The sequence below is a fragment of the Ostrea edulis genome, chromosome 8, assembly GCF_947568905.1.
Source record: "Ostrea edulis chromosome 8, xbOstEdul1.1, whole genome shotgun sequence".
NCBI classification, from domain to species: Eukaryota; Metazoa; Mollusca; class Bivalvia; order Ostreida; family Ostreidae; genus Ostrea; species Ostrea edulis.
Window position 1 is genome coordinate 18,118,681 of NC_079171.1, and position 15,933 is coordinate 18,134,613.

The 15,933-nt window shown below is 35.6% G+C and overlaps 1 protein-coding gene across 4 annotated transcripts in view; it reads right to left on the bottom strand.

The window, feature by feature from the left end:
- Nucleotides 1-5,739: 5,739 nt before the first annotated feature.
- LOC125661921 (uncharacterized protein DDB_G0287625-like) overlaps nt 5,740-15,933 on the bottom strand; it is a 34,118-nt gene continuing 23,924 nt past the window's right edge. For 2 of the 4 annotated variants that reach the window (XM_056147046.1, XM_048894082.2), the window contains 3 exons: nt 14,993-15,034; nt 9,409-9,453; nt 5,740-6,218 (listed from right to left, as the gene is read on the bottom strand). In XM_056147046.1, coding sequence (XP_056003021.1) covers nt 6,194-6,218; nt 9,409-9,453; nt 14,993-15,034 — 112 coding nt within the window. In that variant the 3' untranslated portion in view covers nt 5,740-6,193. Of the gene's footprint in view, nt 6,219-9,408; nt 9,454-14,984; nt 15,035-15,933 lie in introns of all 4 variants that reach the window. The other 2 variants (XM_048894084.2, XM_048894083.2) reach the window with 2 other exon arrangements.

The window sequence follows — 15,933 nt, forward strand, 5'->3', positions numbered from 1 at the left end:
ATGAACAACAAAACATTAAAATGACTCGACACTGGTGAACATAATTATCGACACTGGTGAACATAATTATCGACACTGATGAACATAATTATCGACACTGGTGAACATAATTATCGACACTGGTGAACATAATTATCGACACTGATGAACATAATTATCGACACTGATGAACATAATTATCGACACTGGTGAACATAATTATTGACTTGGTACCTATCAAGGTCAAACAACATCAATTGTACAGTCCTCAATTAATGGGAGCGCCGGTAGGGAACATGTATTGCTTATGCAATACTTTCAGTATGCTTGTTATATAAAGATTAGGATAGCTGTAGCGAAAGAAAAACTTGACCTGTGTATATTAATTAGGTAACCACATGTCCAATTCCAGATTCCTAAGTTAACTGACAAATGGAATGTTTATTCTCATAAACTGACATGTACCGTAGTACAGTGAAAAAGTAAATATAAGGAACAGTGATCAATTTCATACACGTAACTCCCAAAAGTAATATAAAATCGATAGTGAAACCCCGGATATACCAGAGGTGGGATCAGGTACTTAGTAGGGGTAAGCACCCCCCGTCGACCGATACAGAGTAGAGATGGATAGCAAAGAACAATTAAATATAACATACATTCCTAACCAGGAGAGCAAAGTCTCTCAATAATGGTTTAATCTTATCAATCTTGTATTTTTTACATTAAAAAGTTGTTCAAATTTAAACACATTTGAACATAAGTAAAAATTCTTTGGCATATAGGTAATTCTTAATTGTAGAATAAGTGTATTGTCATAATGAATAGTGAAACTCATCTCCAATTTCATTTTTCGAACACAATTGACAAATTCTGTTTTCTCTAGGTTGTCGTCAATTAATATCAATTTTAATGGAAATTGATACTTGAAAGTATAAACTCGTCTTTGAGGCTGACGGTAAAACAATACTATTTGCTGTGGTCCTTTCACCGCATGGAATTTTAATTTTTGATCACGATTTTTCAATTATGTCCAATACCGAGGAACAAAAATTGTAAAGTGTTATGTAGGAGGGGGGGGGGGGGGGGTAATATGTCACAAATTTAAACACTTTATGAGGCAGTGGGTCCAGGGGGCGAGAGATATCAGGAGGCAAACACCAGAGTAATTTCAGTTGTTTCAATAGAGCCAGTCGTTGACCACTGTTGTAAATTAAGTTGGAAAACGGGTTGAGAATATTGAAGAGCTTATATAAAAAGTTCGCACAAAATCCGATCATTCGGTAATGCAGGTTTTTACTGAATTGCGGGAAGTTTATGGGCCTGATAAGGTATCTTATGAGACAGTTCGTAGGTGGAGAAAGAAAATTCTGACTGGCACAGAGTCCGTCAAAGATGCAGCAAAACCTGGCCGACCTGTGACTGTAACAGGCAAGGCAAATGTCTCAAAAGTCAGGGAAATAATTGAAAGTGATGGTAGATACACGATTCGTGATATTGCCAAAGCTGTTGGCATATTGCTATCGTGGGTGCATTTCAGTTTGAAGCGTATTTTGAAAGTACGAAAAATTTCTGCCAGATGGATACCGCATATATTGACAGATTACCAAAAATGGGTACGAGTACAAAGCGGTAAGCAATTGCTCAAAATATTTCCCAAATTCAATCAAAGACAATTTGCAAACATTGTTACTGGTGACGAAACATGGGTTCACTATTTCGAACCAGTAAGAAAAATTGGAAACAAATTATAGCTAACTAAACACAACAGAAGGCCTGTAGTTGCCAAAAGAACCATAAGCACAAAAAAAGTTCTTTATCGCATATTTTTCTCATGTGGTGGTATAGCCGTACAAATTCCGGTGCCAAGGGGGAAAAGTGTTACAGGTCGGTATTACCGAGATGTTATACTAAAAAAGCTTAATAAATATGATCATAAACTACGCCCTGTGTCAGGATTTAGGCATGGAAGTTTGACTTACCAGTGGCGGACTTTAGTGTGTGTGTGTTTGTGTGTGTGTGGTGGGGGGGGGGGGGGGGGGTAGCCGGTGCGCCCCCTAACATTTTAAAAATTTATGTAAATCGTGGTATCTTGTTCAGAAAAATGTACTAAACGATAGAAGAAGCAATAATTTCTTCCACTCCCAGAGAAATAAATGACAAAATCTTTTGATTTCTTGAATTACTTGATTATGAGAACTTAATTTTTTCCTAAAAACCCTTAAAATTTGCGTTATCTTATTAATTTCACCTTATTAAAAAGGGTACCTGTAAAGTGCGAAACGAAATCGAAACCAAACGAAATCTACCGAAACCAAACGAAACCCACCGAAACGAAACGAAACCTACGGAAACGAAACGAAACAGATTGTATGATCGAACTCTTTTAATTATAATAATTGAAAATGGTATCTTAGGCCCCTGTTAAAGTTTACACATATAAATAAAATTCGCCTCCCCTTTGATGTAGGCTTTCGGCTTGACTGATACAAAGTTTTAAGAGTTGGAAAGGGGGGGGGGGTTAAGCACAAAGTACATAAATACCATGTGCAATTAGCTTCGGATCCATAAATTTCAGAACGGAAGGTTACAGTCTCACAGGTCAGAGGTCTGGGGAAACACACTAAACGAGGGATGGGGTCGTCGGCGTTGAATCCGATTTTGGACATAAATACATGTTTCAGTATTTTTTGCTCTAAAGACAAATACATGTATACATGTGGATATTGTGTATTTGTATGTAGTATATCAAACGGTGGATTCTGAATATGTCCTCCCGTTCTCTTTGTGATTTCTGCTTAAAATCCCTTTGTTCATAAGCCTTTTCAGTTTACAAAATGCCGACCTCCTCCTAATATTATTGCATTAAAAAAAAAAAATCCGATTTCCGTCCCGTTTTCAATTCCCCGTCTTTGCAACATCCCAAATGTATAGAGTTTTTCCATTATTGAAAGTACTCGCACCTCAGCAGTTAGAGATAAAATAAGAGGTTAAGAGATCTTCCTACTTTCAATTTTCTCAGACACCAGCTTCTTCTAACAATGTACATGTATCTATGCCCAAAGGCGGATCCAACGTCGGCGACCCCACCCTTCGTATAGTGTGTTTCCCCAGATCTCTGAGACTGTAACTCTCGGTTCTGAAATGTATGGATCCGAAACTAATTGTACATGGCATTTAATCAACTACGGATATGCACTTTGTACTTACTCCCCCCTTTCCAACTTTTAAAACTTTGTAACAATCAAGCCGAAAGCCTTCATCAAAGGGGAGGCGAATTTTATTTATATGTGGTAACTTTCACAGGGGCCTAAGATACCATTTTTATACCCCCGCAACAAGTTGTGGGGGGGGGGGGTATACTGGAATCGGGTTGTCCGTCTGTCCGTCCGTCCGTCCGTCCGTCCGTCTGTAGACGCAATGGTTTCCGGACTCTAAAGCATTATCCTTTCCACCTACCGTCACCATATCATACATATGGACTACCCATGGGATGAAGATGTTCCCTATCGATTTTGGGGTCAAAAGGTCAAAGGTCAAGCGCACTGGACATCGAAGAAGCAATATGGTTTCCGGGCTCTAAAGCGTTATCCTTTCCACCTACAGTCACCATATCATACATATGGACTACCCATGGGATGAAGATGTTCCCTATCGATTTTGGGGTCAAAAGGTCAAAGGTCAAGCGCACTGGACATCGAAGTAGCAATATGGTTTCCGGGCTCTAAAGCGTTATCCTTTCCACCTACAGTCACCATATCATACATATGGACTACCCATGGGATGAAGATGTTCCCTATCGATTTTGGGGTCAAAAGGTCAAAGGTCACGCGCACTGGACATCGAAGTAGCAATATGGTTCGGTTTGTCATGCCATTTGTTTTTTACACTCAGAAAAGAGGTAGTTTATACCTATTACCAACACCCTTTGGGAGATTGGGGTAAGCGGGGGGTATTCTTAGTGAGCATTGCTCACAGTACCTCTTGTTAATTATTATAATTAAAAGAGTTCGGTTATACAATCTGTTTCGTTTCGTTTCGATAGGTTTCGTTTCGTTTCGGTGGGTTTCGTTTCGTTTCGGTAGATTTCGTTTCGTTTCGTTTCGATTTCGTTTCGCACTTTACAGGTACCCTATTAAAAATGATAAAATATAGTACAAATGACTAAATAGGAGACATATTTCATGCCCTATAAAATCTGTAAAATCCAGGATCTTGCCTCAAACAGTGGCGCCCCCCGTAACCACAATTCCTGGATCGGCCCCTGCTTACTATTAATAAACTTAGTCAAATTTTTGATAAAACCGGTCGCGGTAGCTCAGTTGTAGAATGTTCGCTTCGTAACCGGGAGGTCGTGAGTTCGTCAAACCTAAGACGTTATTAAAATAGGTAGTGATTGCTCTTTCGCTAAACTCTCGGCATTTAGAAGTGAGAATCACGGGTCTTTCGGATATGACCTATAAACGGAGGTCCCGTGTCGCGGCAGGTGCTGACACGATAAAGAACCCTCACTGCTACGACCCTGAGCGCTAAGCATAGGTCTATATTTGTGGTACTTCACCTACAGCTTGTGACGTCTCGATATGTGTGAAAAATTCTCGACGGGATGTAAAATAAACAATCAGTCAATCAAACTTTTAATAAAAATCTTACCTATCCAATATCTCCTGAATTATTTAAGATAGAGCTTTCATATTTTGTATCAATCTTTGACTTTGACTTTGGTTTTATCCAGAACAGCAATTCATATTAAACAGTTAGTCATTTTGGTGTTGCTACATCTCTATCTTATGTGAATTCATTTTCGTGATCCTTTGGGGCTGGGTTGGGGGGCAAAGTATGAGGGTCAACATATTTTTCATGAGAATAAAGATTGATGAATAAAAGTCTTTTAAAAATCAACAACGGAAGGACGAAGGTGACTCGGGTGAGCGATGTGGCCCATGACCCACTTGTTTTGTTTACGTTTGGACAGTACCGTTACTGAAATGTTAATACATGTCGAAATTGTTTTGAAAGAGTTTGTAATTTGTGCAGTTTATATATCACTGGATAAGGTGAGAGCATTGTTTTGTATGAATTAGCTTTTTTCACTAATTAGTAATTAATAAATCCTGTATCAAATCTTTGAAATTGATTGCATAGCATTTGTGATAAAAATATTGAAGGTCGTATTCTAGTTTACATTTATTGTCATTATATGTATAAAATGAAAACTATCTTTAAAATCAAATACTTCATTTTGTTTTCTACATTCACATAACATATCATACAGGTGCATATATCAGTTTTTGACCCTTCTCTCATTGAACATCACAAGATACGAGACTTTCAATTAAGTATTCAGAATCGTAAATAACATAAATAAAAAATACTAATTAACCTTGTTATCATTTTGGAAAGGAGTTTGGCTAATATACATAGAGAAGTTAATAAGTGCGAAGGTGTTGGCTGGTTTGCTTTTATATTGTGCGATTTAGTTTTTGTGGGGAGTAGTTAGACTTTAGAATTCACGCTTAGTGCAATGAATGCAATATTTTGTTCTATTCTAAATGAAAATAAGAACCGTTCATATCTGCTTTTGAAACAACTCCAGTTTCAGTTCAAATGTTTGCTGCATTTAGAAATTTTATCTGCAAACTAAATTTCCTCGTCCTTTTCGCAAACATCATAAATTGTATCATGTAAAATGTTAATGTTATAACGATATAATGTATCCGTCCCAGAAAAAGTTAACATAATTTGTTGAAAATGATAGAATTTCTGTTTAATGAATACAATCATTATATATATCGTACTATTTTACATATATATGGAATAAATAAAGATAACAGCATTTTGACATTGATTTTACGAGGTATCAAAGTATCATGTACTTTTAATTTAATAAAATTAAATATGCAAAAAGGATAACTGTTTCACGGAGGTCAGTATTCATACATTTGATATGATTTTTAAAATTCACCTGATGGTTTTAGATAAACGTCAAAGTACAGTAAGTATGCCTGTATTAAAATTATTCCATCTACATACAGTAGATGTTGTTTAAACTTTTGAATCGAAATTTTCTTTCTTCTTATATCAAATGAAGAAATTTAGAAATAGCATAGCAAAGGGTAAAGTAAAATTATAATACACATTGGAAACATTTTTCCGACAAGGATTACTAAGGAAAATTTCTCCATTTCCACCGACAATGTCATCTTTCACAGGCTCAATGTGAGTTCCAGTCGTGAGGACTGCAAAATAAATGTTTTCGTTGCATGAAATTCTAATGAAAATGGAAAAACTATCTGTAGATGAAAACATAATGTAAAAATCGGAGTCAATTCAATCTGAAGTGATTCATCTGCTGTTTTAACAAATTTCGTCTGTTGTCACATGCTTTGTTACTAAGTCTATTACTCGAACCTCGTGAGTTTTGTATTCATTCTCAGTTTTCATCTTAAGAACAAATATATGATTTGAGAAAACTTTGAAGTTCTTAAACGTTCAAAAGTAATTACAGTATCGCATGAGACCCGTGAATTTAGCACTCGGAAACGAACATAAATATAACGCGAAAGTATTCACATTAAGGCTGTTCAAACTGACCCGACAGTCTAAAACAACTACATGTACGTAAGCAGACGAATGTTGTTGAAACCGAATAGAGCTTTAATGAAGGCATATTTTGTCCCAACATTTCTGTATAAAGCAAGGCAGTGATACAAAAAATACAGAGATCTAAGTAATGGGCAGAAAAGTTGCCGTGTAAATCAAAGATTTTCACAATGGATAGATCTGTAGTTTCTGGTCTATGCAAAAGTTCCTATAGAGAGCTTTGAGCCGTAACAAATCTTTAAAGAGTCAAGAGAAGTAAAATAACTTAAGGTCAAATCAAGGACATCAGTCGTATACAATTTGATTTTCAACGAACTATACACCCTCTTAGTCTCCACAAATAGACAAAAGAACTATTCACCCTCTTAGTCTCACCAAATAGACAAAAGAACTATACACCCTCTTAGTCTCCACAAATAGACAAAAGAACGAACTATACACCCTCTTAGTCTCAACAAATAGACAAAAGAACTATACACCCTCTTAGTCTCCTCAAATAGACAAAAGAATGAAGTATACATCCTCTTAGTCTCAACAAATAGAGAAAAGAACTATACACCCTCTTAGTCTCCGCAAATAGACAAAAGAACTATACACCCTCTTAGTCTCAATAAATAGACAAAAGAATTATACACCCTCTTAGTTTCAATAAATAGATAAAAGAACGAACTATACACCCTCTTAGTCTCCACAAATAGACAAAAGAACTATACACCCTTTTAGTCTCCACAAATAGACAAAAGAACTATACACCCTCTTAAGTCTCGACACATAGACAAAAGAACGAACTATACACCCTCTTAGTCTCAACAAAAAGAGAGAGAAAATATACACCCTCTTAGTCTCCACAAATAGACAAAAGAATGAAATATACATCCTCTTAGTCTCAACAAATAGATAAAAGAACTATACACCCTCTTAGTTTCAACAAATAGACAAAAGAATGAACTATACACCCTCTTAGTCTCAACAAATAGACAAAAGAACGAACTATACACCCTCTTAGTCTCAACAAATAGATAAAAGAACTATACACCCTCTTAGTCTCAACAAATAGACAAAAGAACTATACACCCTCTTAGTCTCAACACATAGAGAGAAAAAATATACACCCTCTTAGTCTCCACAAATAGAGAAAAGAAATATACGCCCTCTTAGTCTCCACAAATAGACAAAAGAACGAACTATACACCCTCTTAGTCTCGAAAAATAGACAAAAGAACTATACACCCTCTTAGTCTCAACAAATAGAGAAAAGAAATATACGCCCTCTTAGTCTCCACAAATAGACAAAAGAACGAACTATACACCCTCTTAGTCTCAACAAATAGACAAAAGAACCATACACCCTCTTAGTCTCCACAAATAGACAAAAGAATGAACTATTCACCCTCTTAGTCTCAACAAATAGACAAAAGAACTATACACCCTCTTAGTCTCAACAAATAGAGAAAAGAACTATACACCCTCTTAGTCTCCACAAATAGACAAAAGAACGAACTATACACCCTCTTAGTCTCAACAAATAGACAAAAGAACTATACACCCTCTTAGTCCCTACAAATAGAGAGAGAAAATATACACCCTCTTAGTGTCAACAAATAGACAAAAGAATGAAATATACACCCTCTTAGTCTCAACAGATAGACAAAAGAACTATACACCCTCTTAATCTCAACAAATAGAGAAAAGAAATATACGCCCTCTTAGTTTCCACAAATAGACAAAAGAACGAACTATACACCCTCTTAGTCTCGAAAAATAGACAAAAGAACGAACTATACACCCTCTTATTCTCCACAAATAGACAAAAGAACTATTCACCCTCTTAGTCTCCACAAATAGAGAAAAGAAATATACACCCTCTTAGTCTCAACAAATAGACAAAAGAACTATACACCCTCTTAGTCTCCACAAATAGACAAAAGAACCATACACCCTCTTAGTCTCCACAAATAGACAAAAGAATGAACTATACACCCTCTTAGTCTCAATAAATAGACAAGAGAACTATACACCCTCTTATTCTCCACAAATAGACAAAAGAACTATACACCCTCTTAGTCTCCACAAATAGAGAAAAGAACTATACACCCTCTTAGTCTCCACAAATAGACAAAAGAACTATTCACCCTCTTAGTCTCAACAAATAGAGAAAAGAACTATACACCCTCTTAGTCTCCACAAATAGACAAAAGAACTATACACCCTCTTAGTCTCAACAAATAGAGAAAAGAACTATACACCCTCTTAGTCTCCACAAATAGACAAAAGAATGAACTATACACCCTCTTAGTCTCCACAAATAGACAAAAGAACCATACACCCTCTTAGTCTCCACAAATAGCCAAAAGAACTATACACCCTCTTAGTCTCCACAAATAGACAAAAGAACTATTCACCCTCTTAGTCTCAACAAATAGAGAAAAGAACTATACACCCTCTTAGTCTCCACAAATAGACAAAAGAACTATACACCCTCTTAGTCTCAACAAATAGAGAAAAGAACTATACACCCTCTTAGTCTCCACAAATAGACAAAAGAATGAACTATACACCCTCTTAGTCTCCACAAATAGACAAAAGAACCATACACCCTCTTAGTCTCCACAAATAGCCAAAAGAACTATACACCCTCTTATTCTCCACAAATAGACAAAAGAACGAACTATACACTCTCTTAGTCTCAACAAATAGACAAAAGAATGGTGCAATATGGCATTCATGGAGAAATTTCATATGACAAAAATGCGCTTTTCTCTTTATTTTCGTTTTAACTTGTATCTCCTTGTAGTTCAGGTAAAGGCTGAACTGAAATCTACTTACACCGATTTCCACAGGAATGGGTCTCTACCATAGGACATTGCATCACTGAAAGAGTGTGAATATATTACATGTTGAATATAACTAGAGACGTGTAAAATTATCACATGTTGCGTTTTATATATATATATATATATATATATATATATATATATATATATATATATATATATATATTCTCACTGAATAAGGTTAAAGGACCTGTCCCATAATTTTAGAACTTGCATAATTTTATGAAAAATATTCTTTATACTATAGTTGAAAAGGATACTAAATACAATAAAAATTGTTGTGAGCATATTTACAGAGATATTGTGAGTTGAAGTTCTAACACAGCATTATGCATATTTCGATCGGAGATTTACACGCCATATTACTGTGACGTCATATGCGACAATTGGAATGAGAAAGCACGTAGTAAGCCGGTGGCGATTTAGGTGATACTCCTATTATTTTATTTATAAAACCGCTTTAACAGCATTATCTGTGTATTTACTCATCAATCAATGGACTAATATGTTGTACGGTGTGACCGTTGAGACGAGTGAAGCCCATTAACATCTTGCAACACGACTTTTATCCGCCTCTTCATTTAACGCGGTGGATGTAAACAGTTACAAATTGTGACGTCATATTAGCTGCAATGTTTTTTCTTCTTTTCTCAAACCAAGCAAAAAGAAAACGTTTGAAGCTACGAGAAATTAGCTTATCTGGAATTTAAAAACGTTTATGGCACTTTCTAAACAATCGGGATTGTCAATGAAATATACACCGCAGTGACGGTGACATTTTTCCAGAAGCATTATGGGTAATACTCATCTTTTTTCAGCTGATGAAGAACAAATCCCGTGAATGATATGTGTAATCATTGGAGCGAGCTCGTCGCGACGCGAGCTTCGCTCGCTACAATGTATTGTACGGCAAACCATTGCACCAATATTCAAAAGAAAGGGTGCGGATTTAATCATTTTAGTTTCCCAAATGATGCAGCTCGGAGGATGGTATAAACAAGTTTGATGCTACAGAAATCAGTCGCTTGTGTTCGGATCACTTTTCAAAACTTCAGCTAGACCGAGATCCTGAGAATCTGAAGGCGACTGGCTTTGTGGGGGCAAAGATTCGACTTAAAAGTGATGCATGCCAGGCCTAGATGTACCTCTTCCTTTGTTCAAAGTCCCGGAGTTCAAAATGCCCCAACCCCGAGGGGCCTTCTTGAAACTACAATGGGCTGATGTGAGTGTTTCTTAATAATATGATGCTTATCTGTTGATAACGAGAATATTTAATTCCTGAAATAAAAAACCCCACCACAATTACGTCATCAACAACAGATGAATGGAATGTTTGTGTTTCAAATAGTATAGGGGCATCGCTCATCATCCCTGATCATATTTTATAAACTGTAAACCTACAGTTGTACATATCGTTTAAGACGTAGTTTATAGCTGGTGGGGATACCCCTCGCCAGTCAGGCACGGAGAACCAGGAGTTGGGGCTGTCCCCGCTTTTTCAATCAGTATTTATTGGAATGACACCCCCCTTTTTTAATAGTGGTAGTGAAAAGGTTTAAAAGATTGTAAGTTTGAAGACAAGAAGTGAGGACGTGTTCCCAAGGACTATTGCCAAACATCCCCCACCCCAGAATCGAAAACAAATTGAGGAAATAAGGATCCACTGCCCCCCCCCCCCCCCAATAGATTAGAAATTCGATGATTAGACAAAACAACATTATTTTGATTACTACTAGTATTTGCTTGTCAATTGTTTTTAGTTGTAAATCAAATAAGTCATCATCTTTGGCTGCCCCCCCCCCCCTCCTCTTTTTTCGAAAATGAAGTTTTATATCTTACAACATTGCAGTATAAGATAATAACTTGTAACATGTCTGTAAAGTTTTGAATTAGAAGAGATGCTCAAAAAAAGGAAAACTGAAGAGGGTTATATCTGTTTCGTTTGTGACGAAAAAACAAGTATCCCCCCATCTTATCTATACAAACTATGGCATAATGATACCGACATGTATTTTCATTTGCAAGTCAAACTACATCATTACATTACCTAATCATATTTGTTGTTAAAATGCATATTGTACTTCTATTGATTTTTATTATTGAATATGGAGAATATTCAATGATATGAAAATGAAGTCTGTTAATGCTACTTTAAGTAGCATTAAAAGACTTCATAAATAAAAAAATTGTCAATATATATTTGCAGACTCTGTGCATTAACTTAGTGGAACGCCACCTTCAGTTTCCACCATGTCCAGCAGCTACTGCGGAAGCCGGCAGAGGCATAGGTTACAGACCACCACCTCTTACCTCTTCCTTCGCTTATTTCAATATGGATTGACTCATTCAATCTCATTGCCGCAAGAGAGACAAGGTTTACGCATGGCAATCTGGTTGACTGTTGAGGACCCAAGAACTTGAAGATGAATACCGCTGAAACACTTGTTGATGATGTTATAATTGTGGTTTTCTATTGATACTATTTAACAGTTTAAATGTGCTGGAATTTTTATTGTCAGAATGTCGTAGAGAAAAATATTTTTCTATGTTAGAATATGCTTTTTTGTTTGTTTTCAAATCGCTCGTGTCACGTTCAAACTGCGTGTTGATGATTCTAAATAAGTGGTGATTTTGTGAAAATGCCCAGTTTTCAATGCATGCCTGATGTTGTTTATAATCTGCACGACGAGATAACACAGGAATCGGTAATTTTATCGAGCTACTAATATCGAGCTAATAATACCGAGCGAAGCTCGGACGAGCCGAAGGCCCGTCCACGAAGCAAGGCTCTAAAGGTAACACGTATGTAAAAGAAAAAAGTCAAAATCAGCAAAAGAAAAAGAGATAATCTCTATATACGTTCACTGAAATTTTCGTGATCCATATGGGCGCCGCCATTTATTTTTTCATTACCTGCTTCAACAGTTATTCGTGTTTTATTTTGAATGCCAATAATAGAAGACTCTAACATGCAATTCGTAATTTAAACACTCAGTTTGTTCAAAGTTAATTATATAATTATCATTGTAACAAGTTTTAGCAAATAAATACATATAAAACCGTAATACGACTAAATAGATGAACAAGTTCATGAGTTTCTTTGAATAAGAATATACGATAAAATTACGGTTAGTACTTTTTTACCATTTTGAATTTATTGGTTAATTTTGTTTATTTTTAACGGCCTTTTTCATTGCATACGGAATGCATTATTGTTGTTTATAATTGTTTACTTTGAAAAAGAGAAAAAAGTCGAGGCTAAATGTGACGTCACAATGCACAGTTTACGTCGCCTTGCGTTTTATTTTCCGCGTTCAATGAATAGGTGGATCATGTAAAACTGTTGTCCCCATATAAACTCCTTTAATATTGAGATGTTACTGGGTGTTTAGCGCAAGGAAATTTCATTCAAAATATATATTTTTAATGAATCATAATCTACCATACTTAACGGAATTATGATTACCACTCGGGACACGGAGTTACGTACATGCTTCGCTCGGTCCAACGGTCACACCGTATACATATTAGTTGTAATGGTCTATACCATACCACAAATAATAAAAACACAGGAACCGGTAATTTTGTTTGTAATAATGATAGTACTAATCTATACCATACCAACCCAAGTAAAAACTGGTGGTATGATATATGCCACTACTATTATTGTTAAACTACAGACAGAGTTACCGGTTCCTGTGTTGTTTTTGTTGTTGTTGTTTTTTGACTAGGGATGGTATGGTCTAGACCATAGAGCTAAAATGATTAATAAAGCACTAAAATGACCAATGACACGAACAACCAGATTGTCAAATTTTCGGGACAAACGAAAAGAATTACATAATGTGGCCAATATTAACAGAGAATAATAACAAAAAATCAATGTATGCACCCAGGGGTGCATGAGCTGAGTTGCATGGGATACATTGTAAAGTCAGGATATTTATAATTGTGAAGCACTAATTTCAGTTTTAAACTTTTCGAGTTACTGTCCAGAAACCATATTTGTCTGAAGTTTTCAATCTATTTTCGGTCACTGTGACCTTGACCTTTGACCTTTTTTCTCCAAAATCAATAGGGGCCTTGCTTTGCTGGTATCCAACAATATATCCAAGTTTCATTTGATTCAAATTAAAAAAAACTTAAAGTTATCCTCCGGAAACCAATTTTTTTTTAAAATTTTAAATCTATTTTCGGTCACTGTGACCTTGACCTTTGACCTTTTCCCCCAAAATCAATAGGGGTGTTCCTTATCTGGTACCCAACAATATATCAAAGTTTCATTTGATTCAGATTTAAACTTTCTGAGTTATCATCCGGAAACCAAACTTTTCTGAAATTTTCATTCTATATTTGGTCACTGTGACCTTGACCTTTGACCTATTTTCTCCAAAATCAACAGGGTCTTCCTTACCTGGTACCCACCAATATATCAAAGTTTCATTTGAATCGGATTTAAACTTTCTGAGTTATCATCCAGAAAGCAAATGTTTCTGAAATTTTCATTCTATATTCGGTCACTGTGACCTTGACCTTTGACCTATTTTCTCCAATATCAACAGGGTCTTCCTTACCTGGTACCCACCAATATATCAAAATTTCATTTGATTAGATTGTAAACTTTTTGAGTTTTCATCCGGAAACCAATAGTTGACGCCCAACCGCCCGCATCATCAAACCAAAAGCCGAGTTCAACTTCGTTGCAACTCGGCTAAAATATATACAAATACATCTAGCACTACAACTACACTAATCTACAAACGTATTTACAACGCAGACTACATGTTTTTTGGTCTTTAGGCTTGCCAATTTAACATTGATTGGCAAGCCTAAAAACCAAAAAACATGTAGTCTGCGTTGTAAATACGTTTGTAGATTAGTGTAGTTGTAGTGCTAGATGTATTTATATGTAGTTTTTGTTATTATTCTCTGTTAATATTGGCCACATTATGTAATTCTTTTCGTTTGTCCTGAAGAAGGGACGGGTCGTCCCGAAAATTTGACAATCTGGTTGTTCGTGTCGTTGGTCATTTTAGTGCTTCGTATAATTTTTTGTATTTGACCATGTTGTGGATCCGACACTTTTAGGTATCGGGTGTTGTTGGAACTTAGTGCTTATATATATATATATATATATATATATATATATATATATATAAACTTGTTACGTGTTGCGTTTTATTACATGTTGTATATAACTGACGTGTGTACTGTGTGAATACTAAGATTGCAACTCAGAAACATGTGAATATACTGCATGTTTTATGTTAATGAAAGTACAAAAATATTTACTGAGAGATGTGTTAATGGGAATGTAGTGGTATATGTTTTGAAACTTACGATTGATATGAAGAGTTTGAATACACTGTAACTTTGACCATCAAGCATTTAAAAAAGAAATTTGATTAGATTCTAACTTTTAACTTCTATGTCGGTTGCTTATAGGCTTAATACGAAGGACAGTAGTAAAAAGTATATAAAAGAGGAAAACCCACCACATCACCACTAATTTTCCTGGTATACGATAGCTAATCTGAAACCTCAATTTGGATTTGTGCAATGACTTACGTACTTACGTGTTGATTTCCGTCAGATCCGTATGATGTTCATCCTCCTCACTGAATCGAAATAAACATGAACAAAAAAATGCAGTTTTCAAATGAATTCTTCACCCTTTTGTATGCGTCATCAATATAATGTGTATACACAACATTGCAAATGAATGAACTGTTTGTTTTGGAAAGTGAAACCTAATTATTAATTTGAGGTTGAAAAGTTATCGATTATGTAAAGGCCAATATTTTCTATGAATGAAAGCTAAAACATGCTCGTTTTCCGTTATACAACATTATACAATTATACATATACTGAAGTTAGTACTCCCGCCCCCAAAATCCTTGACATTGCAATATACTGCGATAGTTCAATGTTCCAAAACCCATCGAGATGAAGAGTGATAAAGAATCAATTCAGGGTAACAAAAGAAAAAACCTGTAGGGAAGAACAATTTCCCGGGAAAAGTCACATGTTTACATCAAGTTTCGTTAGTTGTTTCTGACGTACATATGTAGGAATCTTGCATATTTTCATTTCGAATCATGTCGGCCTAAACAACATTTCCTCCATTTGAGAACCGAGTTTGATACGAATTAGCTTTGAAGAAATTCAAGGCAAGCCTGCCCCTAATATTAATTTTGATAGGTTACAATCTTACAATTTACAATAGTAGTTTTCAAGGGCAACCCTTCCTTGGAATTGAAATTTATGAAAAACCGACAAAAATATAACGGAACTGTATTGAGAAACATAGTTCATATTTACATGGGTATTACTTGTGCTTAGAATAGCGCAGTCAGCTGTACCGTTGGCAGTATATGTTGTGATTATGTTTGGTCATAGTTCGAATCCGCCTCACTTTTATTTCGCATTTTCAGCACTTTTTTCATATCTTATATAATAATGTGTATTTTCCTTCAATAATCTAGTTTAAATGAATATCCATTCTTTAGATACATGT